Here is a 26102-nt window from a genome sequence, read left to right as displayed (position 1 = left end):
ATAGCCACTAGGGGCCTTCATTTGCTAGGGGCTGTCAAGTGATGGAGACAGAGTTGGGGTCTGCCCACCCAGGGCCGGCTGCCCCTAAACCTCTGGGGTCCCTGCTCACTCCTTCAGCAAAGCACAATTCTCCACGTGAAAAAAAAATTAAAAAAAATCACAGGAACTCCAAATGGACATGTCAAGATGATTCTCCCTCTGATCATCCTCAAAAAAACAGGGGAATTAATAAATAATCCAGTTATGTGATTTGTTATAGGCAAGGCATGACATTGCGGGCATGCTGCTCCCCACAGGTGCTGGCATGCCGACCTCTTTCCCTCAGGCTGCAAACACCTTGGAAAAATAACAGCGTGGTTCCACTAGAAAACCGTGAAAATGAGAGGAAGTCTGCTGAGCAGCAGCAAGGGTGTTTTATTTCCAGCCCCTGTGGCAGCTCAGGATTAAATGGATTTTCATTGTTCTTTCTCCACTGCAGTTTGGACACACAGTCGGTGTAAATGTGCCCGGGGTTTTACTTGCTGCTGCCCTCCCCTCTGCGAGGCTGGTATTCTCCTGCTAGCCGCCTGCTCTAAATATGGCCACGGCCAGTGTGTCAATAATCCCCCTCTTTAAGGGACCTGCAAACACTAGTGTTGGGACATTCTTGCTGTTCAGATGTCTAGCTGACGTCTGATGCTTAAAACGGAGCATGCTTTCATCCCTTCGTGCATTGTCGTAAGCCCCCGATGATTACTCTTAAAAGGGTGCCTCTGCTACGCAGGGAAACAGTTGCTGACCAAACGAGACACAGCTTGCTTGCTTCAGCCTTCTTGAATGCCTGGTCACTTCAGCTTTGTACCAGCCTGACCAAGCAGGACCATGTCTACCTTTGGCTACAGAAGAGAGCTCAGTAAATATGAGGACATTGATGAAGATGAGCTCCTCGCTTCTCTCACTGAAGAGGAGCTGAAGGAGCTGGAGCGGGAGCTGGAGGACATAGAGCCCGACCGTAACCTTCCAGTGGGACAACGGCAGAAGAGCCTGACGGAGAAAACACCGACAGGGACTTTCAGCAGAGAAGCACTGATGGCCTATTGGGAGAGGGAGACCAGGAAACTCTTAGAAAAAGAGAGACTGGGTGCGTGTGACAAGGTAAGACACTGAGACACTTGCTGTTTCCTGGAAATATTTGGGTTTGTTCTTCCCTGCCATGGTCTCACTGTTCCATTTTCTTTCAGTCTCTTGTACTATTTTTAAGAGCATTGCTAGCCACACATTTGTGCCTGCTAAAGCGCTGCCTATTAGCTCAGAGAGTTTTTGCTCATCTGAAGGTTCCCTAAATGCTCTGTTGAGAACAGAAGAAAGTTCTCTAAAAACTTATCATTCGTGATTAAAATAGGAAGAATTTAAAGGGCATGTTAGAAATTATTGCCAGGTAGCGATGTGGACTTTTGGGTAACATTTGATTTTGTTTAAAAGCTAAAAAAATTGCTTTTTCCTTTCCTACAAAAAATCGGTATTGACTGCTGAGAAGCATGTCAGGAAGACAGTTTTGAATACATCTTATGTCAGAAGTCAAGTAAGTGGCCGCCAGGCTTCATGCTCGCTGGAAGGAAGCTGCACTGCGGTCAGCAGCTAATGTTGCTTTGTTCCTGCTGCGGATCCTTGGCTCAGCTCAGGAGTCTTCTGGCAACGGTTGTCAGAGGATAACTGGAAGTTATTTAAAAAATGGCCTGGGGTAGAGTCATCTGCTAAACCATTTTATCGGTATTCCCCAAAAAACCAACCAATACTGCTTGTTAGGCAAGTCGCCCCCCAGAATAAAAATATTAATAATAAAAGCCAGTCCCCAAACTGCAAATGAACAGTATAGCTGGGTAGGAGTGAAGGGCTCAGTCCTAGCAGGCGATGAGCACTCTCAGTCTAACCTAATGTCCCTGTCGGCATCCCCCGGGCCCCTGCTAGAAGAATCTGTGACACTGAGGTCTATCAAAAAGCAACTTCTGTTTTCACATTGGCTCCATGTAATTTCAAAGCGAAGTGGGGATTTGGGGAAGTGAGTAGCTTTTTTATGTTTAAGCACTGCTTCGGGCCAAGCTCTGACTCTGTTTATAAGGTCACCTTTTCCCATGTTTAAGTAGAAAATAATAGAACAAAGGTAAAGACAGCAAAACTGGGCAGAGAACTTCTAACAGCCTTGATTCAGGACCTCAGTTCATTTGCAAGGAAATAATTGCAGTTTGTACATTAGATAAAATATTATCCTAGAGATAAATCACCTGGATTAAATTAGCCTACAATAATAATATCCAGGATTTCTTTACACATAAGTGTTCTCTCCTGCTCCTGAATGGTAGTGTACTGTCTTTGCAGGCAAGTGCGGAGACCACTAGCTGTCATCAGACCATTAGTATCAGCTTGCAGACATTGACTTCAGTCCCTGTTCTTCAAATCATAGGGAGGCAATGGCAAGATTAATGTTTATTTCCAGCTGAGCCTGGAACTCGAAACCTGGACAGTTGCAAAAAACCTTCTGAACAGGTCTACTTCAGTGTCTTACATAGTGGCAGGATTCTTTTTTTGCTCTTTCCATGTCTATACAGCATTAACGATGGGTACTGGCTAAACTAGCCGGTGCTAGCAAAAGCCTCTATACTTTTTGATCTGAGAAGAAATTTGCTAAATGTGTGAGTAAATATGAAAATGTTTACATGCTGGTGTAGAAGGCACAAAGTCTGACTTCACTGAAGGCAGCAAGAAAGCTCATTCTGAGTTTCTTGAGAGCAGTTTTCTTCTTCCCCTCAATGCTCTGAAAGTTAGACACCTTATCTAAGATGGTTATTTGTGCTCCTTCTATAGTTAGAGGTGAGAGATCAGCCCCTCCAGAAGGCAAACATCCTGCAGATAGCCTTTTAGGGTGAGCGACTTGCCCTTCAGAGATATTTACCTCTCTGCATTGACTATTTTATCCTAACTTTTCACCGAGTTAGTACTACGAAGTAAGATGAAGCCTTGCAGGCTGCCTGCAGCAGTCCTGTCCTGAACGATGCCTCTGTGGATCTGCAAAGAGAAGAGTACTCGATTTCAAACTTACTGGGCAGATTGTTGTGACACCATATGATGTAATGTGACAGGAAACTAAATTCCCTCTTTGACCCCAGAAATGCCGCTCAGAAAAATGTCAAGTGGTTTTTTTTATTGATCTAGCGTCATCAAGCTTATTAGCAGTCCATTTAGATGCACCAACTTCTGCTCATCTACAGCTGTGTGGAAGGCTGTAATATGTATTCCTGGGCAGATAAAAGCGTAGCCATGAAGATGGGTTCCTGGATGCCTGGTGTTTTCAGCTTTTATAAGTCTGAATATATGTATAGAAACTACGGATATAAATCTTAGTCCTATAATAAACCTGGCTTAAACACAGCGCTGTTTCTGTATGTAGCACAGCATCTCTCAGTGTGAGGGCCTTCCTGCACCTGATCCACAGGAGAAGCAATGGGGCCAGACCCTGCAAGACCTCCACGTGCAGGTCAATAGGGCCAGACCCTGCAAGACCTGCAGGTGCTGCAAGCTCAGGAATGACAGGCTGGAACAGCTCGAGGTCCTGTTTCATTAGAGTCACGCTTCTGCAAACATTACCATTACTGTCTGTTGTGCATGTGTCACAACGCAGAAATCTGTTTAGGATTGGGAAACAATACCATGCAATCTGTCATTACTATTATTTTAACATTTCCCTGCATTTTTAGAGCCGGATAATTAAGCAAACCTAAAACTGCACAAGTTTTCTAAAAATGGGCTGTCATGTTAACAGCACTTTCGTTTTCCAGAAGCACAAAACAGAATCACTGTGTCTCTGCAGACTGTACTTACTTTGTAAAATACCCTCTAGTATTTTACAGAGACTTGTCGTGCTTTAACCCCGGCCGGCCGGCAACCAAGCACTACACAGCTGCTTGCTTACTCCCTCTCACCCAGAGGGATGAGGAGGACAATCAGAAAGGAATGTGAAACTCAGGGGTTGAGATAAGAACGATGTAATATGTAAAGCAAAAGCTGCGCACACAAGCAAAGCAAAGCAAAGCAAGGAATTCATCCCCACTTCCCACGGGCAGGCAGGTGTTCGGCCATCCCCAGGACAGCCGGGCTGCATCACATGTAACAGTTACCTGGGAAGACAAACGCCATAGTGCCAGATGTCCCCCCCTTCCTTCTTCTTCCCCCAGTTTATATACCCAGCATGCTGTCATACGGTATGGAATACCTCTTTGGCCAGTTTGGGTCACCTGTCCTGGCTGTGTCCCTCCCAGTTTCCCGTGACCCTCCAGCCCTCCTGCTGGCAGGGCCCAAGAAACTGGAAAGTCCTTGACTTAGTATAAACATTACCTAAAACACACGCTAAAACCATCAGTGTGCTATCAACATGGTTCTCACACCAAATCCAAACCACAGCCCCGCACCAGCTACTAAGAAGAAAATTAACTCTGTCCCAGCTGAAAACAGGACAAGACTAAAATATGAATGTTGCTAAAGTCGTGCATACAGACCAATTATAATTCATCCAAAATTTTATAAACATTTGCAAATGTAAATAAAAAGGCATACCCTATGGCTTGTCCAGTAGACAAAACAGGACATATTTTTGGGCAAGAGGTTTAAGGTTGGTCATAGCATATAGGTTCAGTCGGGGCCCATACAACACTGCCGTGCTTCTGGAGTCCTCCAGGTGGAAGTGGGCTTTCCTGGGGTGCAGACCTTTTGCCACTCCTGCGCAGAGAATTGTCTCTGCCACCGTGACTGCTAAGGGCGCCAGGCAGAGCTTTCAGAAGTGGTTCTAAATTTGCTTTCTTGGTGCCCACCAGACACACTAAAATAACTTCGGGGTTTAGAAAAACAATCAGTTTACTCTGTAGGCAATTAATTATAACAAGTTACAGTATGGCAGCTGCCCTATGACAGCTGTCAGTGAGCACAGTCTTCGCTCTTGGCAAACATGGAGAAATTCAGGGATTATTGTCATGTGATTAATTGTTACCTGTGGGAATGTACCTGAATATTTTCTTCACAAATAGCTTCTAAGTGTGTATAGCCCATGTAGCGCATCCAGAGTCTTTTCAAGATGACTCCTGTAATTCTGCATTATTTTGCATGTCCGTATGCATGTTTACATGTGCAGACACTATTTGCATTCTAAATCGTGGTAGTCTTTAGCCATTTTAGATGTGCTAACATATGCAACGCCTGAGCATTGACAAAGACATCTCATCCTTATGAAATTAAGATACTTGTTGCTCATAGAACGTGTCCATTCTGAAACTGCAGTCTTGTTTTTCTTCTGGCAAGGATCCAAATAATATCCCCTTGTGGACATGCTAACACATAGAAACCGTGAAGTATGTCCATGTTGCAATGTCTTGTATCAAATTTTCTCTTGGCAGAATTCACTGATGTCAGTAAAACTGTTCCAATTTATGCTCAGCATTTTTCTTCTAAAGAGTGTGAAATAAGTAATGTTAAAAAGGTGTTAGGTGCTGAAGCATTTTCTGTTCTCCTAACTGTTTCTGGGGATTTAGTTTTAGCTTTCAACATTAACTTACATAGTTTCGAGATAATTGTTTTTGTGCAAAAAGGCAGTAGCTCCATTACTGCAATCGTGTTTAACACCCACACCTACATTCCTGTTCAGGATTCTGAGCAAGAAGACGACAATCCGGAAGACATTCAAGAAGAGTATTTCACAGAAAGCAATAGTGAAGTGTCTGAGGAGGCATATACTGAAGAGGATGATGAAGAAGAAGAAGAAGAAGATGAAGAGGAGGATGAAGATGAGAGTGAGGATGAGGAAGAGCAAAATGCTGCAGCTGGTGAAAGACCTGAGGATGGCAGGAGTTCTGACCACATCAGACGCAAAAAGTGTAACAGCGCAAAGGACAATGAAGACTTACTCAATGGTCATGATGAAAAAGACACCGACAATCTGAGCTTAAAAAGCAGTGCCATCCACCCTTGTGGAAATCCAACAGTTATTGAGGATGCTTTGGAAAAAGTTAGGAACAACGACCCTGACACCACAGAGGTCAATCTGAACAACATTGAAAACATCACTTCACAGATGCTTATACAATTTTCTCAAGCCCTAAGGGACAACACAGTGGTTAAGTCATTCAGCTTGGCTAACACGCATGCTGATGACAACGTTGCAATAGCTATTGCTGGTATGTTAAAGGTAAATCAGCATATAACTAGTCTGAATATCGAGTCAAATTTTATCACAGGCAAAGGAGTGCTGGCCATCATGAGAGCTTTGCAGAATAACAAGGTTCTAACAGAACTGCGATTCCACAATCAAAGGCACATCATGGGCAGCCAGGTGGAAATGGACATAGTTAAACTGTTGAAAGAGAACACGACTCTGGTCAAGCTTGGATACCACTTTGACCTTGCTGGCCCAAGAATGACCATGACAAGTATCCTGACAAGAAATATGGATAAACAAAGACAAAAGCGTATGCAGGAGCAGCGGCAGCAAGAGTCTGGTTGTGACGGAGCCATCAATCCAAAGACAAAAGTTTTGCAGAAGGGGACGCCTCGATCCTCCCCTTATGTGTCACCCAAGAGCTCACCATGGTCCTCTCCAAAACTCCCTAAGAAAGTGCCACCAGTGAAAAGTCAGCCTCCTGTACCCCCACCTCCCCCTCCACCCCCACCTCCTCCTCCTCCCCCTCCCCCGGTTATTCCAGAGAAGAAGGCACCAACCAGGAATATAGCTGAAGTCATCAAAGAGCAAGAAAGCTCAAAAAAAGCCTTACAGAATGGACAGAAAAAGAAAAAAGGCAAAAAAAGCAAAAAACATGAGAACAGCATATTGAAAGAAATTAAAGATTCTTTAAAATCAGTTTCAGACAGAAAATCAGAGGAAGGTTCACGACCCTCCACCCGTCCTTCCACCCCACAAAGATCTCTCCATGACAACCTTATGGAAGCAATTCGGGCAAGCAGCATAAAGCAATTAAGGCGGGTAAGTAAGAGATCCTATTTCAGTAACTGATTGTGGCTCAGGTATAGCACAAGCTCAATTAATTTTAGTACATATATATAAAATAAAATATTCTTAGAAATGTGAGCATAAGAAAGCACTTGGGAGGAGGCTTTTCTCTGATTAGGCTTTTCTTAGCACAGATTTATGTTTGGCTGATTTTTACAGAAAGTGGGGTACTTTCCCAGGTTCAAGCTTGTTACAGGAGGTGGTGCATAGCACAGGGCTCTTGGGAGTGTGTCTCTGGTAGGAATTTTGTCATTTAGACTGTACAGCAAATGTAATGGACACCCTCCCCACCCCCATTTCATAGGTGGAGGTACCAGAAGCCCTTCGGTGAAAGCCTGGATGACAGAAGAGGCAGAGCACTGCAGTGGTCGAGGGGACACTACTCGTCCATTCACTGGTGGCAACACAGAGTGTCCAGCAAGCTGCTTCCAAAGTACACTCTTAGATTCAAACCATTTCTATTTTATTTCAAAGAAATAAACCCACTACATATGAAACAATGCTTTAGGGATACATTTGCCTTGTAATCTGTAAATATGGAAATAATTTTTCTTTTTTATTTAATGAGATTTCTATTGAGAAATTGCTGTTTATTTAGATATTCTTTTCAATATCTGATTGCACATCACTGGACAACTTCTTCACACTGAGATGCAATAGTTTACCAACCTGTGGTTTCTTCTTTTTTCCATGAATTTACAATAAATGTGGTTTGAAGCTTTCAAGCAGACACATAGTCCTGTGTTTCTGTGAGTGAACACCTACCAGATGTTTGCATTAAGTTCATGAGCATTAGGGAAGCCTCCTGAGATCTTTCTCAGCTGTACCCATCAAGCCTGCTTGGAGGATAGCACCAGGGCCTATATATTAATGAATATGTTTCATACTGACATGGGAAAAAAATGGTTTGTAAAGCTGTATACAACTAGAGTAAAGCTGTGGGCTGTCAGGTCATTGGTGTGGTGTACCAGGTCCTAAATCTTGATCTAACAGAAGGGGAAGTGGGTGACGAATAGAGCTGCAGTTCATATTGACTTAAAGGTTAAAAATTAATGTAGATATTTTAAGGTTGCAGCAGAATTATTCAATTATCCATTCAGTACAAGTGCACATGGCTGTATCTGGGCAGAACTAACTCCAGTGCAGACATTCAGTCAGAGAAACTTGAAAAGCAATCTAGCATTCGGGTGGAAAAACTCATATGATATCAGGTGAACAACAAGCAGAGTGTGAACTGTCAATATGGTATGGTGGAAGCCGAGCCAGTATCATTTGGAGATGCACGGCTGGACGTATCACATCACAGGCGATGGCATGAATAGCCCTTCTTCATGTAGTACTAGACATCTCCCCCTGTCATCGTTATGGTTCTGGGTGCTTCAGCTAGTGTGAAGGTAGCGATAACATGAAGAAAACTGAGCAGTGGCCAAAATGTTGAAAGGCAAGAGGATATACATGTTTAGAAGCACTACTAACTATTAACTAGTTTGCTCATTTCAACAATAAATATAGGAATTAGTATTTCTTTGACATAAAACTACACCGAAGTTATTACTTAAGAGTACCCAGCATTGCAGTGGTACTGAAAAAATACAGGTAAGCGTCTATCTAGAAATATTAATGAGACAGATTTCCCCAGAAACAGGAACAAATTACTGGAGGGAAATCAAGCATAATGGAGAGGGGATCCATTAGTGAGTTGTCATGAATGTTACTATTACAGCAAGAAAACGGTGAAGATATCTTTTTGCTTTTGTATTTATTGACTAGAACATACCAAAAGCAATGTACAACTAATTGAAACACTTTCTAACATTCTTCCTCTTGCCTCAGGATCACAACAACTCTTGAGTATTTCTAGACCCAGTATCACAGGAAATATGGTACGTACCATTAGTCTTTAGCTGCCTTTATAACTGCGTGGGCTCCCATAGCCTAAAAATCAACCTATGGTTGATCTCCCATGACCAAATGGAAGTTGGAGCTTGGGATCTTCTGAGGATGGAAGCAATGGTGGAATGCAGACCATAGTCAGGAGTAGACCTATGACCCCAGACCTTGTGTGCAGCAGCTTTGTGAAGGATGCGAAACAGCAAAATGTTTAATCAAATGCCAGAAGCAGCTAAACAGCTGCAAGGGGGAATAAAAGATAGGGAGGGAACTCAGAGAAAGCACAATGGAGAGGATTTGGAGGAAGACAAGACAATATTTAAAAAACCAAACCGAAACATTTAAGGAAAGAGGGAGAACGAGAGGTGAGGAAACTGCCTCTATGGGATGTGAAAACTGATATAGGAAAAGGTGACAGAGAAGAAAATGAATACTGAAAAGTGGCAGATGGTAGAAGAGAAGAAAAGGATGTGGTAGAAGGAAAAAGCTAGATAGAAGAAAAAAGGAAAGTAAAATTCAATTTTCAGGTTGGTAAGACCTGTTGTAGTTGCTCTTTTGCAGAAGAGAAGGGCGATGGGCATGGCCCTTGCGAAGGCTTGGCCAGAGCTGCTGACTGCGGTTGCTGACAAGTGGCTCGTCAGTCCGTTCTGGTGTGAGGCCTGCTCTGACGATGGACATTAGTATTTCAGCGAAGATGTAAACTCACGGAAGGAGCAGCCACATGTGGTTATTTAAGCTCCTGCGGTGCACTTCCTTACGAAGTGTCAGTCCTGTGCCTTAGCCAAAGTCTAATCTGGGTAATTGCCTTCTGCCTACATAAATTTCACAGCAGTTTCACTTGGAGGCATTTCAAGGCACGTCTCCTATTTGCAGAGCCGCGAGGCAGAGCCCCCCGTAACACCTTGTTAAGGTTGTGATGTCCTGCTGAAGGGAAAGTCAGCCCCCTTCCTTCCTCAGGTGGGTGTCAGCCCTGCTGCTGATGGTGCTGAGCTCCCTCACGGATGCTTCCAAGGAGCAATCTGTTTTCCTTTCAAATTAGCAGGCGAGCACCATGTGACAAGGGTCCAAAACTCTTCTGGGAGGTACTGTGCCGCCTTCCCAGACTGGAAGATGGTTTAGCAGGAGCCAGGAGGTGCCAAGTCGTGTTCCTGCCTGGGGAACAAACACCTCGCAGCTGGGCGCTTCCTCTTGGGGCCCCAGCCCTGCCTGTAAGTGCAGTTCAGTTTCTGAACCCTTCCCTTGAGCCACAGAGAGGTAAATCATTTTCTTTGAAGGCCTTGTTTGCCCTGTGAGGTGGCCCCGGGTCATCTCCTGCACATCCAGCGCTATACTCCCATCAGAGCTAGACACAGTGTCTGGACAAGAGAGCCCTGGGATGCAGGTATGCTCCTTGTTTGGACTTGTAGGTCTCCCTGCAGCAGGTGGCCATCTGCGTTCTCTCAAAGACAGTCAGAGAAACAAACACAGCAAAATCTGTCAAAATGAATTGGTCAGCAATAAAAGAGCTGCGAAGGGTAACCAAGTGCTTGCTGTCACTGAGGAGGTAAAAGGACGGGAGAAGACAATGGGTTATATTGTCTTTAGGAACAAAGAAAGTATCCTTAGAACATTATTTATCTCCTCATGAGTTGCAGAAATAACCAGCCCAGTGAAGAGCAGAAATACTGTAGCTTCCCGAGGAAGAAAAAAAGCAAAACCTGGGTCCCCTATTTACACTGAGCCAAGTCTCTCCCATGAGTGTTCCCCCAAATTCAGGCTGGGGAGCGGGAGGGGAGAGCTGGGTACTGCACAGAGCACAACACACTGTGGTTGAGACTGACATGGGGTCCTCCCACCACCCCACAGCTACCCTGCCCCATGCTGCTGTGGTGCCACTGCAGTGGTGACTTGCCACCCAGCTGCACCGGGCAAGGGCTGCAGCCTGGTGTGGTGGCCGGAGGCTGTGCCACCTTGCAAAGCCCTGCGCTCTGGGTCATCCAACAGGGGGGCAGCGCCTTCGTGCTTTGGCCCTTCCATAACGTGTACCCATGTGAACATCCATGCCATATAACGTGGTACGAGAGAGCTGGCTTACGGGAGCACCAGAAATATCAGAGCCTGACTGTTACCTGTAATTCCAGGATCTGGCTTTTTAGTTTGTGCCTCGTCACCTAGGGAAATGTCTGAGTTTATTGAAAGAAAACGACCTCATAAAAGGCTGAGAGATTTTATTTCCATGTCTTCTGGAAGTTTCCTGCCTCCTGCCAAGTCACCTGTTAGACTAGTTCTGGACAGTGACCCACGCTGCTCTGCCGCTGGGGTGTTAGCGGGGGGCAGAGGTGCTGGTCTGGCAGCCCTGCCAGAGATGCTTGCTTCCCACCAAACAGGGCAGGTGGCCAGTGAGGCTCCTTCCAGGCGAAGCCACATCCATTTCTGGAGCCCAAGCCTGCGCTGCACACAGCTGGTAACCAGAGGAGCCAGTGCAGCGCAGTCTCGGCGTGGTGTGGGGCAGAAATGGATGTCCCGGGGCATGGGAGGCAGTAAGGTGGAGGGGAGTATGGCCAAGGCCTCTCCCCTGCCCACACACTAGCACAGCACCGGTGCAGCCCTCCCAGCGCAGAAGAAAAGCTGTGAGTATTCAAGACTTCCATGCCATTACTCAAACAGTTCCCTCGGAAGTTCATCAAAACTATGGAAGTAATGATTAAGGCAGAGCAGGTCCACAACGAAAATAGAGAAGACTTCTCTGTGGGTTGTTTAGAGAGTGACACGTAACTACCATGAGGTAGCCACGAAGGGGGTACCTGCAATGCCTGGGTGTAAGGGGAGAGGTAGCTCCAGGAATTGTTTCTGAGTGCAGGCTCAAGTGAAACAGCATTTGGAAGAGTGTGTACCATTCCAGTAAGTAACAGCCAGGAAAAATTTTGAATCGGAAGAGGGGAAGAAAATGGCTAGGATAACTGGGGAACTGGAGAGGCTGGCCTATGAGAGAGATGAGAACAGGTGGTGGGCTCAGTCTAGCCAAACAAAAGCTCAAAAGGATTTCAGCTCATGTCTATAAATACTGCAAAGGGGAAAGAGCTACAGGGCACTGTTAAGAGTAGGAAAAAAAAAAAAAGAAAGGACAGACACTGTGCATGATTGCACTTGGATGAAAAATTAGAAGGTATTTCCTAACTCAGAACAAGAAAGTTCTTGGAACAGCATTCCCATTAAAAAGGAATGGGCAAATTCACCAACTGTCTCTTAAAAGTGTAAGAAGCTTATGAAAAGGATTGTATGGTGTGGTGCTTTCAGCAGCAGAAGCCTGAAACTGCTAACACAGAAGCTCCTGCCATTATTATACTAATGCTCTTAGATGTGAAAACACCACAGGATCTGCAAGTTGGAACAATATCGAAAGTTGTAAAAATTTCCTACATTTTTTTTTTCAAATCTATTCAAATCAGATGTAACTTTAGAAAAAAACTATCACATGGAAGCCAAAGCCTTATGCTAGATGCTGGCTTAACACTCCCTGTGCTTGATACCAACAGGAACCAAACACTTAGAAGAGGGAGTGGAATTTGGTTTCACACATTAAGCCCAGCACCGTACGTACACTGTCTTGGTCTCCATTTGCAAAACCCTGCACTTAAGATAGAATTCATTTTTAGATTCATTCCGCAAAAGTTACAACGCAAGTTTACTTTGACTTGCCAGTTCAATTACTTCATTTTGAATTTTAAGTTCTTGAATAGGATAGTGATAATTGTGCCTCACACACAAGGAGAAACCCTGCAACCAGGAGAGAAAGCCTTGCTCAGAAATTAAATTGTATGCCTGTATCACGGAGAAGATGCTCTTTAGAAGCACCTGGTGATTTGGAGTGGCCGCTTTTATATATGTAGCATGAGATATTTTCCTTTTCAGGCACGTGAAATGTCAGCCCACTGATGATGTTTCAAGTTCGGCACTTCTAAATGAAGTTTCTGAACTGGACTGTGGTTTCTGCAGTATTTTGGTCATTTTATTTTATATGAGATTTCTTTTGCTCTTGCAAGTACAGAGGACTCATGTTTCAGACCTGCTGCTCAGAAGAGACTTTCATCATCTGAGGGGAGACATCTCAACATCCCACCTCTCAGCTGGGACTTGGGCTTCCCAGTCCTCAGCCTCACCCCAAGCCGACAAGACCTGGAGCCACGCGGGAGGAGGCTTACGGGCAAGGCATGCCATCGCAGCTCGGGCAGGCAGCGTGGGGGCATGAATCTGGACAAAGTAAGTGGGCTACTGGAGCTACATGCTCCCAGCACGGATCAGCCCTTTTGCCCCCAGGTCTGTGGTGTTTCCTGGCTTGCCAGGGCTGTTCTGCGAGGGGAGCACGGGCTGGAGGTCTGTTGCAGCTTTGGGTCTGCCGGGTGGATGCAGCCTTGCGCCGAAACTGGAAGGTGGAAGAGTGAACTGCAGCTACTGTGCAGCAGTTGAGGGCCTTGCTTTCTTCCTGTGAAGACAGCGGAAAAATAGGGCAACTGTCACCAACCAGCTGTGGGGTAACCGGTGCACTATCGGACCCAGATGTAACTGTTCTGTGTGAAAAGGATGGATCAGCCCAAAAGAAAAATGGAGATATGGAAAAATTCTGCACTTGCTGAAAGCAGGGCAACAGCCTACCTGTCAGGTGTATTTATTTCTAACTGTAATATTTGACTGTTTGCAGCATCAAATGAATATGAATATTATAAAACCTTTTTAATGGCAAAAAAAAAAAAAAAAATTTCTATGGAACTCTAGCAAAGGGAAAGATGCTTCTATTTCCTTAAAATGTTGTCATGCTAAAAATTCTCAGTGAATTTCTGGTAAGAGCCAGAACGTGTATCCCAGAGGCAAGACTGAGGGTTATGTCCTGGGCTGTGCTTCTGCTATTTGTGTTCTCTGGGCTATATTGCTTAATTTCTTGTGACTCTACTTTGCCTTGGAGATATCAGTATTGATCTGCCTCAGAATACTGCAAGGCTATGCTCACATAGACTCAAGCGTGCTCCAAGACTCTCAGACACCAAGAGCTATTAGGTGCATTGTTTTTAATTTTTTTATTTTTATTTTTGCTAACAGGAATGTTGTGACTGGCTGAATATAAGTGAATATGATGAATGTCAGTGTATTTCTAAGCGGTAAGAGAAGCACAGCCCATGACCCAGTGCAAGAAATTTTGTAAATGCGGATGGAGCAAGCCACAAGGGCAGAAATCCCAAGACTGACTCAGCCATGCAAGAATGCTGTTGAAAGAAGACATGCCATTTCTGTCATTTAGTCACCTAAGAAACAAGCACATAAGGAACCAAAAGGACAGTTAGAAATGCTTGTGCACCCTGAGGAGGATAAATTGTGGCTGTTTCACAGCAGTGGCCTAGGAGACAATTTCACCAGACTAACCAAGTGTAACCTGTATCCATCAGACTATTTGTCTTTCATGGGAGGTACCTGAAGTTTCAATTCCATAGGTAAGAAATTCATCCCTTCTGCACTCCATTATGGCATTTCTGCCAAGGGCACTAGGTCAATCCACCCGTAAAGGGCTAAATATGTCCTGCGCTTTTCTTTCCAGGGCTTGTTCTGAGAAACATGTGGAGCCACAGTTTTTTGGGGGTTTTTTTTGGGTTTTTTTTTAGTAACATACATTGATAATGATTCTATGATTCTAACTCTGCCCTGACTGCCACAGGTCAGTCTGGATTGTGTCGAGGAAGCAGGTACAGGCAAACTTTACCCATATAGAGAGCCGGTGAGGGACACCAGCGCCAGCCCAGGAGGTGTGTGACTGCACAGGCAGCACTCAGACAGGGTGAATATTCCTGCCTTTCATCCCTGTTTAGCATGCAGGTGTGGGTGCATCACTAACCCCCGTTACAGGACTTCTGACATCCCACGCCAGGCTTATCTTTTGTCTAGACACTCATGAGCTAAACTTCTCAGTCTCTGCTATAGTTTATTGTGACCAAAAATAGTCTATGTGAGATCACCTCACTCCAAACATCCTAATAGTTGGATTTTAGGTGCAATACCAGTTAGACCAGCTCCAGGACAGTTTTGCAGCTCTGCTGCAGTCGCTGTTGCCCCCTTCATGTCTTTGTGTGTTGCTGCCCCCTCTCTCACCAAACTTGCAAGCAGTCAGTTCAAGGAGGTAAACCAGTGCCCTCCCCAAAAAAAGAAAGCGAAAAGAAAACCAACCAAACAGAAAGGAAGACGGGTCTGGTTTGGTTCCCCAGACCTCTCACTGCAGTTTCAGCACCGTGTTGCTAGTGCAGGGGAGGTGGTGGGAACCTCTGGCCAGGAATGGAGGGAGGACAGTGCCGGGCAGTGCGGATTTAGCTTGGTTTAAATTGTTCTGGATCCATCCCCTAAGCTCTTTGTGACAACAGAACTGTGGATGTTGATAGCCCAGCACAGCTGAGCAGCCCGCATCACCCCAGCGTGCCACTGGCTCCCGCTCTCAAATTCCCACTGAGACGAATCCCACAGGTCATGTGGAGAACTGAGCTTACAGCTGGGTGTCAGACAATCCTGAGCTCTAATCCCACTCCGCCAGCTCTGTGCTATGAGACATGGTGTGCCTCAAGGGCATTGAGCAAGTTGTGTCAGCTTCCTATCTCTGCAGAGCATAAAAATTAGTTGTGAAAGCGCTTCCAAAGTGGCCTTTGCTCCAAGACAAGATCAAAGATAATTAAACAGGTCCTTAAAAACACATAATAGCTGGAGCTCCTGGTGTCCCTGAACAACCATCCATTGGAAAGTCTTCCTTAGTGTTTTGTCATCTTCTCAGGTGGCAAGTAAGCCCATTACTCTTTGTATCAACCACAGTGGATGTGGAAGACCATTCACACTGGGTAGCTGTTGTTTGGCTACCTCAGAATGGCAACAGGTAGCCTCACCTGCGAGTGACTGTTCAGCATGTTGATACTACAGAATGCCCTCATTCTACTACTTAATTAAATGCAGAGTGACCAGACCTGTTCAGTGCTAAGGGTACTGGGTCCTCTGATGGTCATCCATTCCAAAGCCAGTAGGGCCCACAGGTGATTGCACACGTTAGCCAGCTGTGACCCCACCACGGGCATGATTAATTCTGAAGCAATCGACTATTCTCCCTGAAGTGTGCCGCCCTGCAGCTCCTCAGCTAGGTTCCCCACCAGAAGAGACCTGGTGGTGAGTAGTTGGGAATATGGGGTCATTATCACATTGGGGAGCTGCATGATCCCAGATTGCTCCCCCATCACTTGCTTTGCCTGTCAGTTTTCTGATACTTTCTCATGGTTGTGTTGGCACTAGTAGTGCCCCTGGGATAAAGTGGTAATGGGGTGATAGGTGCAGAGGTGGTTCTCTTATCAGGGTTGGGCCAGTTTGTCAGTTCCTGGGTGGAATTTCTGACCAGAGTAAGAGAACCAGCCTGAGCCTCTGGGCCTCAGGCGCTGCTGTTGTGGTGGGACTCACATGCCCAAGACCGCTGAAAACAAAGACCTGAATTCACTCTGTCATATTTCAATGAATGTTTAAACACCCGCTTTCCAAATCGGCCTCTTTCCAAGCTCATAAATATTTACCATCCTCTCCAAATGAAGCGGTGGTCTTGAGAGAATTTAAATTTGACTGCAGCTTTGTTTATAGGGTATTTCCTAATTTGAAATTCAAGGTTAATGCGTCTCTCAGGCAGTCTCAGGGTGTCTTTCTCTCGTTTGCTTTTCATGAAGAAGTCAGGAGGGTTCATTTTTTCCTGGGGCAACTGGTGAAACTGTTCAGTTCTTCAACCAGCCATGGGGTGGAAAACCTCTGCAGGGCCATTCAGCCCTCTTGCTGGGGCTGGGAGAGTTGCAATGATCTCTGTGTAAAGCAGAAAGAAGATTCAAATGTGTCCACCGCATTCCAGTCTTTCTGCCAGCAAGAGATGCTGCCTGCTGCCCTGAGGTCATGGGAGGTCTCCAGGGCCATTGCTGGCATTTAAAAGCAAACAATGGACTAGGGTATGTTATTTCTGACACAGAACATCATCCTTTAAAAGCAGCACATCTGATTTAGTTGCAGCCAGCTGAGAGTGACCTGAAGGCAGATCAGGAGTTGTATAATTTATAACGGTCAGCTTTTAAGTGAAATTAGGGATTAGTCTGGAAATGCTGTTGCAGCTGTAGCTTTACTCTAATCTCCTGCCTCTTACACCAGATAGTCTATAATGCCTCAAAATGTGAACACTGAGCTAACTGGTGGCAGAATTTCCTGCACGGTGTCTACACGGCTGCTTGTGAGTAGGACTGCCACTGCAGTACAGGGGGGAAGGCTGCATAAAAAATATATGAGGAACTAAGGATGATACAGCCCTTTATTTGCTTTTCTACCAAGCTGTATGTGAAGGATCACCTTGCTGTGAGACAGAGGTGGGCACCATGCTGCCAGTGAACAGGCTTCTCACTTGAAGGGCTTTCTCACCAGCTTGGCCTCCATGTTGCGTGGCACCAACAAAGGTTTAACGATCATCAGGTTTTTCTTTCCATGTCTTTTTCCCATTCCTCCAATTACCACTTCCAGATTATGGAGGAGGCTTGCCCATCACTTCTATTTTCTCCTGCTGCCCCTACCCTTCATTTCAGTGTTTTGCATAGAAGAGGCTTGCTTTTTTCCATGTTTGCTTTGGGATATTTGTTTAATAACTCTCTTGGAGACATGTTCAGTATGATCCAGGTGTTAGCAGCTTGGGTTCAGAGTGCTCTCACCAGTGTCAATCCTTTCCTCACACGTCTCTGTGCTGGGCCTCACCTTGTCATGTCAAAAGACACCCTGCAACCTTTTTTTTCTCCTTTAATCCTCATTTGGCATTGTTTGGGTCATGGGAGAACTAAGTACATGAGGTAAGGAAAAGCCAAGCCTAAACCATGAACACGGTCTGAATGAAAGCGCCATTGAGCTGCTTTTTCCATCCCGCTGGCTCTGAACCAGAACAAAGAATATGACATCTTTTCATCTTATGTCTCACTACCAGTGAAGAATGTACTCCCTAGCAGACATCACATAAGCTTTTAAATCCCTGAATGTGTTTCAGGTAGAGGGTTCTGTCCTGGGGGTTGGAAAAGTGATAAAACATGAACGAGAGGTTTCTCTGGTAGACAAAGGAAGATAAACCTGAAACTTCCACTATGTATCTAAACAAATGATCTTCAACATTAATTTCTTCAAAGCAAAAAATCCAGAAAGCATTTCAAATATAGATCTGCTGCTTCTCTCTACTTTAAAAATCTGTTCTACAGGGTTTACTGGAAAGCAGCTACATAGTCACCTGCACCACATATGAAATACGTAATTGCAACTTGGAGGAGAAAGTAAGTTTGTTCTGGTATTAAAAATTCTCTGTCAGAAGAATTTGATAAATATAATGCAGCATGCAGAATCAGCCTGATTTTTATTTTAAGTGCCTCTCCAGTACCATAGGGGTATGCCCTTTATGCAGCTCTGGCCTCCGATCAGCCAAGCAATTACCCCTGTTACAAAGGCCAAATGTTGTGCCAGCTTGCAAGAACTGCCAAAACTGTAATACGAACTTGTGGATCAATTTATACATTCTCGTACAGGCTGATGCCTTTCTGTGCAACAGGGCACTGCCTCAGGTAGCCTGACAATTCCCTTCTCGGGCTTGTAATTCCAGTCTTTGCTTCTGCTCTGTGAATTCTGCCAAACCCTTACATGCCCCAGAGAAAGAAGTCTGGGGACTCTGATCATACGTACTGTGCAGATTGTTCCAGATGCTCCCATCTCCAGTGCAACCTTATAGTTTGTACATCAGGTACATGCTTCTCTGAGATAGCGTACATTTAAGAGGAAACAGTGATGAAATGCAGAGACAACCTCATACCCTGTGACCCCAGCAAGTAGCTGTGGTACATGAGAGCTGCTCAATGAACATTATAAAATCTAACCTATAGGGACTCACTCTCTACGAACTAATAGCTCTATTCCTTGCCAAACCTGTGGCTGAGGTATCACACCAATTAAACACATACCATTCTCTGAGACAGAGGCTGTTGCTAGTTAAGTACCACCGTACCGCTGCGTTTGCTGTTGCAGAGCTCCCATGCTGCCTATTTCCAGAACATCCCAACAGTTTGACTGCGCCCCAGTTTAGTAGTTCTAAATACAGCTTGGTGGAAAGATTTCATGACTGGATAAAATGTAATGCTGCTGGAAATAAGGAGCAATGGGGTAGAGCACGTATCTTTTTCACAAAATTCTGCTAAAGCCTCGGTGAAACGAGCCTTCCCCACTTGCAACTTGGGCAGTTAGATTTTATTGCCTGAACTTTTCACAGAAATTCTTGCACTCTGACCTGGTTAGTGTTAGCGAAATGCTTAGAGGTCCAGAACAAAATGCTGGCACATGCGTGCAGGGAATAACCAGTATTTAAACTGAGTGAAAAACTTTGGGGTTAGTACGTCTATGAGCTTCCATTTAGCAAGACCTTAAGAGGCTGCACCGGGCAGAAACATTTTGCCAGTTTCAGTCAAATTAGCAACACAAAGTTTTTGTTTCTTTTTTCCTTCATTAATATTGCAAACCAGATGCTGCTAAATTAGAACCCAACTGTCTTTATAGTAATAAAACAGGAGGTCGGATTTAAAAAGCTGCGTTTGCCCTTGTGTTTCTTGGAAGACCTCTCTGTCTCTAAGTTGACAGTGCAGCTGTTCACTGAAAATTATGCAGAAAGATTAATAAAATCTGAGTTGGGCTCTTAAAATATATAGCCAGTCCAACAGTTTTAAGTAAGCATGGATCACACTGTTCAGCTGAAATAGCTGACACATTTTTACCCTGTGGCTGTAGTATTTATCAAGTGCACATAGTAAAAAAGGAATTTAATAGAGGAAAGTAAATCAATCTGATTTCACCTGTGTCCAGTCACAGTTTCTCCTAATGTCCCGTGACGACCTGAGAGGCTGGGGGATATAGAGTGTGACCGTCATCCCGCAGCAAAAATATTATCACACACTTCAAAGCTACTGGCTGTCTTTCCTCAAATAAAGTCAGAGCTTTAACGTGCGCCCTGATGAAAACAGGATGGCCCCTTTCAAACCCAGATGATAGAGACAGACGAAGCAGTAAGACGAAACCGGCGGGAGCCAGCACACACAGAGCTGCAGTAAATCCAAGCCATAAACAGAATGCCTCCTGTACTTAAAATCTTCCGAGGCCCCTGAGCTTTCTGAAAGCGTGACAGCAGACAGCAGCACCACTGTGCCCTCCGGCCTTGCAGACCTGCAGGGATTTGGGGGAGGCACCAATTCTGGTCATTTCATAATGATTTACACCCATAAAGCTGATGCTTTTTGCATCTTCAGGGAGAAATGTGTGACCACTTGTGGCCAATTGGCAAAGAACTCCAACACACTGAACAGGCAGAGCGGAGCGGCCATAGGGCAGGGCCACAGGACAGGGCCATACGGCAGGGCCACAGGGCAGGGCCGTAGGGCAGGGCCACAGGACAGGGCCATAGGACAGGGCCATAGGGCAGGGCCATAGGGCAGGGCCACAGGACAGGGCCATAGGGCAGGGCCACAGGACAGGGCCATACGGCAGGGCCATAGGGCAGGGCCACAGGACAGGGCCATAGGGCAGGGCCATAGGGCAGGGCCATAGGGCAGGGCCACAGGACAGGGCCATAGGGCAGGGCCATAGGGCAGGGCCACAGGGCAGGGCCGTAGGACAGGGCCACAGGACAGGGCCACAGGGCAGGGCCATAGGGCAGGGCCATACGGCAGGGCCATAGGGCAGGGCCACAGGACAGGGCCATAGGACAGGGCCATACGGCAGGGCCATACGGCAGGGCCATAGGGCAGGGCCACAGGACAGGGCCATAGGACAGGGCCATACGGCAGGGCCATACGGCAGGGCCATAGGGCAGGGCCACAGGACAGGGCCACAGGACAGGGCCATACGGCAGGGCCATAGGGCAGGGCCACAGGACAGGGCCATACGGCAGGGCCATAGGGCAGGGCCACAGGACAGGGCCACAGGACAGGGCCATATGGCAGGGCCATAGGGCAGGGCCACAGGACAGGGCCATAGGGCAGGGCCACAGGACAGGGCCATACGGCAGGGCCATAGGGCAGGGCCACAGGACAGGGCCATAGGACAGGGCCATAGGGCAGGGCCATAGGGCAGGGCCACAGGACAGGGCCGTACAGCAGGGCCATACATCGCTGCTGCCGCTGGTACAGACGCTGCCTGCAGTAATGGCGCAGCCGGGCTCGGCGGCTCGCCTGTCAGGACTCCCTGTTCGGGATCAGTTAAGCCTCTTGACAGCGTCAGTCACAGTGAAGTGCTCCCGGTGGGAGCTGCTGTGAGGGGGTGTGCTGCAAACCTGGCTGGTCAACCAGGGGACTAGCAACTGCTCTGTAACTCCATGTCCCAAAACTCATGTCTTTCACATAGTTTATTAAAACTAAATCCATGTGAACCGCATGCTGTGGGTGAGCTCCCAGCGTCCTGCTCACACAGGAGTTAATTTTTTTTTTAAGGCCACACTAGAGTATGACCCGATATTTGCACATACAGATAGCAAACTGCTCGGATGAACTCTGCTGTACAGACACCACTCAGGTGGGTTCTGTTTTGCTTTTTGAGAGCTTAAAAAGGGCTGCCAATTCTGAAAACCACCTAACAGGAATAAAGAAGTCTTCCCTAATGTTTTTGTTCTAAGAACTGAGATAACTAAATTTTAACAAGTAAAATGGCATTTTAAAATACTTTTAAGTGTCACATGCCTGGACCGCAGTGCCATGGCCTCTATGTATTTACACGCATCGCTTTTGATACAGTTACCACCATTGCACAGATGGGCAACCAAGGCGCAGGGCACACTGGTGAGATTTGGTTTCAGTAAGGCACCTACATCCAAGTGTCTGAAGTACACATGCCCACCTACTCAATGGATGCCTACACTCTCATTACAGCCAGTGGAGATACTGAGTTGGACAGATGCAGGAGCCTGCTTTGCGACGCGTCCCATCCTGATTTCCCACTAACGCATCTCCTGTTTCTGAGACTGAACACAGCTAAATCTCTTGAACGCTGAGCCACAGGGCCTGCTGCATGGGGACAAGACCCCAGTGAAGTCCACCGTAGCTTTCTGAATGTGCTGCTGAACTACTCCCTGCAGACAGTCTTGTTGATGGCCACCACTCTTCGGAGTCTCCTCCAAAAGAACACAAGGAGATAATCTGCTTCCAGTTAGACGAGGTGCTTGTCACCCACAGCAGCAGCTTCATCCAGGGCTCTGCCCTCCTGCTAACAACCTGAACGAGTTTTATGGCAAAGAATGGGTAAGATAGCAAATGTTCAGATACTTGGACTTTCTACTGTCTTCCAGAAGGCACTGGTTCTACCTAGGCAGAGAGAGAACATCTGAAGAATGAGTCGAAGGTAAGAAGCTTTGTGCTAAAAATAGGGAAGGACATAAGGAAGCATATAGTCTCGTTTTATTGGGAAGTCAGGAACCACAAAGATCTGTAATGATCTCACACTGTATCACTCTTCCGGAGGATTTCAGGACCAACAGAAAGGCTGTTCTGGCAGCAAAACCACAATGAATGCAACCAGCAACTTCAGCTACCACAGCATTTGATTTCAATCAGGGGATGGCAGCTACAGCCCTCCAGGCAACAGAGATGCCTTATGTCTACAGGTAACAGTGCAACAATCCATTTCTGGTTGGCAGAATGCAGGGGTCTCACTAAATCCTCTGCATTACAATCTAGCTGAAGGTAACTTAGCTAGCATCCGTGGTGTGAGGTGCGAGGAATGCTGCATTAAACTCATTCCAAATGCAGGTATCATCTCTAGGCTGGATGGGCAGCTTGATTGAGGAGGCAGATTCCTCACATGAAATAGCAGAACGATGATGATCATCCTGACCAGCTGCTGGCCAAGGTCTGCGTGATTTTCTGAGGTACATAACCTAGAGAGCCAGCATACATGATGAACCAGGAAACGCGCCCAGCAGCAAAGAAAGATTCCAGCTTTTTTTGTTTTCTATGTGATCTATGTTGGGTCGACTCCTTGAAGACCGCATCTTGGATTACAGCTATCCCTTGACCAGCCACCCATCTCTCACCGCTCATTAGAGCAACCAGCTCAAAGCTTTCTCTGTTGGTCATTTAATATCTCTGAGTAGTCCTCAGTTAAGTACGTAGGTAAGCCCATTTTCTCCCCAGAGGAATCCACACCAGGACAACTTCTGTTCACTTTGAAATGGTTCATGTGTTACACAACAGCTGCATGCTGTAGGCTGCTGAAGGTATCTGTTAAGCAATTGTGTTAACTGTATTTTTATTATGAGGCTTGGAGAGCTGTCCAGGAATAAGACATTGGTAGTGAAGACCAGAATGGCTGAGAGTATTAAGGGCTGCGATGTGATAATGTATCTGCGAGAAAGAGGCACTTCAGTTATCCGAGTAGGACATCAGTTTAGCAGGAGTTTCCCAGCTCCTGTAAAGCAAACATGGAGGATGTTATAGCACAAAAGGGATCCATTAAACACTACAGGATTTCACAGTTTTTCTTTTCTTTATCTTGCTTTACTGGACTCTATTGGTCCTTCTGCAGACTTGTAATCAGATGAATTTTTTTCTTTTTAAGGTCTCTGAACACTCTTTATCTCCATTTTGGCCACTAAAAAGCCCCAGTAGGGCTGTGCCTTCTTTCCAGGCATCTTGCTCGCTGAGGTTTTAAATTCTGTTGGTAGCTTTCCTTTTTTCCTAGCCTGGTAAGAATTCTGCTTTATCCGATAACTTGCATTAGAATTAGGTAACTCATAATACACAGTAGGTTTCTAAAAACTATTTTCTCCACAAGAAGATGCGATGGGCTGCCTGGCTGAGGAGCAGATTAGCAATGTAATGTGCCATATCCAAATACTTGGCATTCTAAGACTACAGAGTGTGCCGGGAGACCTCCTGCCAAGAAAATCAGCATTTCCCTTTCCAGACCACAGTGCCATTCAGACAGAAGTTTTGGAAAATTCATCTAGAAATACTTCTAAAGACGTATTATTTCTGTTTGGTAAAAGACATGGTGAAGAAACAAAAAGGCCCAGGTACCACCCTGCTGTGCTTTCATCCAGGGATTACATCGACTCACATATGGAAAGGGCAGCACAGAACCTAGCAGGAGCCGGATGGGATGCTGAGAACTCATCAGTATTATCCCCATTTAAAAAACAAACCCAACAGCGATACCATGGACATTCCCTGTCATGTGCTCTTGGCACCTGCTTTCATACAAACAACTTATTTGTTTTTGTACTGGATAACCCACTATTAGCGTGGCCAAGAGTATCAAATGCAGGCGCGAGCACTGCGTAACACAACCGAGAGCAGAGGGGCCACTAGAGTCTCCAGGACTACTACTCTTCTTACCTGTCGTCTTGGGGACAGCAAGTGCATTTCAGTAACATACTCTCTAAGGGCAGGATTACGTACTAAAAGCTACTACAGGTGAAAACTTTTCATTCTTGATGTAGGCCCTTGAAAAATACTACTACTAGTTAGGAGATTTCTGCTTTAGCCACTTGCCTTCATGCTTGCACACATTACCTGCAGGAGACTAACCACAGAAAGCATGTTTTTATGTTAACTGGGTCTAGACTGCTTTTTATATTTCATTTTGAATTAAAAAAACAAAGAGATTCCTTGCTGACAGTTGAACAGGCATAACACTGGCAAAGGACTACATGCTGGGGATCACTTCTCTTGATGATGAAATAAGCACTGTTTTGGTCCAAAAGACTATTCTAACCAGAATAGCAGCATCTAGTAAAAAAAACCCCAAAAAAACAAAAAAAAAACCAACCCAAGGATGCAAGCTTCTCACAGTTTGTCAGTCTGTGTTCCTTCTATCCTGATTATCTGAGAAAGCCCCATCTACCAACAAAGGGCTCCAAACCCAGCTCAAGTGCTCTGGCAGTTGCCTAGTTTTTTGGCATCAACATCCAGAAGGGCCAACTCCTGATTCTGCATGCTTGCCAATGTCATTTAAGCAAATATTTTGGTATCATATTTCTTAAGCTTTAAACTCTAGATCGTATTGTGTCCCTCGGCTGGCACATACAAAAATATAATGCTGGTGATGAGGGTTTCTGAACTTGTTCTGTTTTTTAAAGCTTCTCTTACACCCCCTTATCTAATCCTCAAGTAACAAGTTTAAAATTCATACAGTTCAAGTAACAAAACTCAGAGAAGACAACAAAGCTTCAGGCAGGGGAAAAATCACGTGCATGAAGTGTGTGGCTCAAAAATTTCCTACCAAAGAGACTCAAAAACTCTTTAAAGCACTAGCAAAAAGGCCTTTAAGTATGTTTGCCAGTACTAATAGATGAAAACCACGTTAAATGTAAAATATCAAGCTTCACAGTTTCAAGTGTGTATTAAGCTGTTTATAGATCAGTAAGTCCTGCAGGTATTACACAAAACTACATTAGAGAAAAATTTGGATAGCTAATAAATTACTATTCTAGCTCATTCTAGCAGGTTACTCCTGCAAAAACTGTAAAATTCAGCATGAAATAAAATGTCAGAAAACAACTCATTTATATTTGGACATTGATGCAATGATTCTACTTGTCAACATGTATCTGCATTCCTTTTAGATCTGAGTTCAAACAACTAATGATTTATTTTTTTCAGGCACAAAATAGCAGATGTGCCACAGCAGTTTGGTGAATAAAAAAGAAGTCTCCTCCACAACTGCATAAATATTCTCAAACGTTCAAAGACTACCTTAGAGAAAAGGGCCAGGCTGCTGTCACTGACAAGCAAGTTTAAACACGGGCATTAGACCTTCACTGCTCCCGTTCTAGTTAATACTATCCCATCCTTTCCGTCTTCTTACTCACAAGAAAACTCTAGGCAATAAACAAATACATAGCAACAGGAGTCCTTACTGCAGTGCTAGAGGGTAACACCGCACCTTTTGGAGACAGGCTTAATATCTTCTAAGTTTCCCTAAACCATTTTCACTTTTCTATAAATAAAGCTGCTTATCACTGTACTTAAGCTTCAGGAACTTTAATTAGACCAGGAATTCCTCTAATGATTAGATAAAGGCTGTTGCAGGGGAGTTGTAAGTGTCTTAAAAACAAAAGGATCTCTCCTCCTCTTTTCTCTTTACATACATCTTACTTGGGAAAGTAGCC

At 45.3% G+C, this 26102-nt stretch overlaps 2 protein-coding genes across 2 annotated transcripts in view; one reads left to right on the top strand and one right to left on the bottom strand.

Annotated features, from left to right (window-relative positions):
- Positions 1 to 274: 274 nt before the first annotated feature.
- Positions 275 to 8115, top strand: LMOD2 (leiomodin 2). Its single transcript, XM_027793971.2, has 3 exons — positions 275 to 1134; positions 5669 to 7000; positions 7332 to 8115. Exons 1-3 carry the CDS (start codon positions 862 to 864, stop codon positions 7356 to 7358), a joined length of 1632 nt encoding a protein of 543 aa, XP_027649772.2. The 5' UTR covers positions 275 to 861; the 3' UTR covers positions 7359 to 8115.
- A 14945-nt stretch (positions 8116 to 23060) lies between these two features.
- WASL (WASP like actin nucleation promoting factor) overlaps positions 23061 to 26102 on the bottom strand; it is a 58151-nt gene continuing 55109 nt past the window's right edge. Inside the window, exon 12 of the mRNA XM_055807575.1 lies at positions 23061 to 23398. The gene's annotated coding sequence lies outside the window, so the exon portion shown is untranslated. The remainder of the gene's footprint in view (positions 23399 to 26102) is intronic.

This window comes from Falco peregrinus, chromosome 6 (assembly GCF_023634155.1).
Source record: "Falco peregrinus isolate bFalPer1 chromosome 6, bFalPer1.pri, whole genome shotgun sequence".
In the NCBI taxonomy this organism is placed as follows: domain Eukaryota; kingdom Metazoa; phylum Chordata; class Aves; order Falconiformes; family Falconidae; genus Falco; species Falco peregrinus.
Note: the sequence above shows the minus strand (reverse complement) of the source record. Positions and strands in the feature narration are given on the sequence as shown.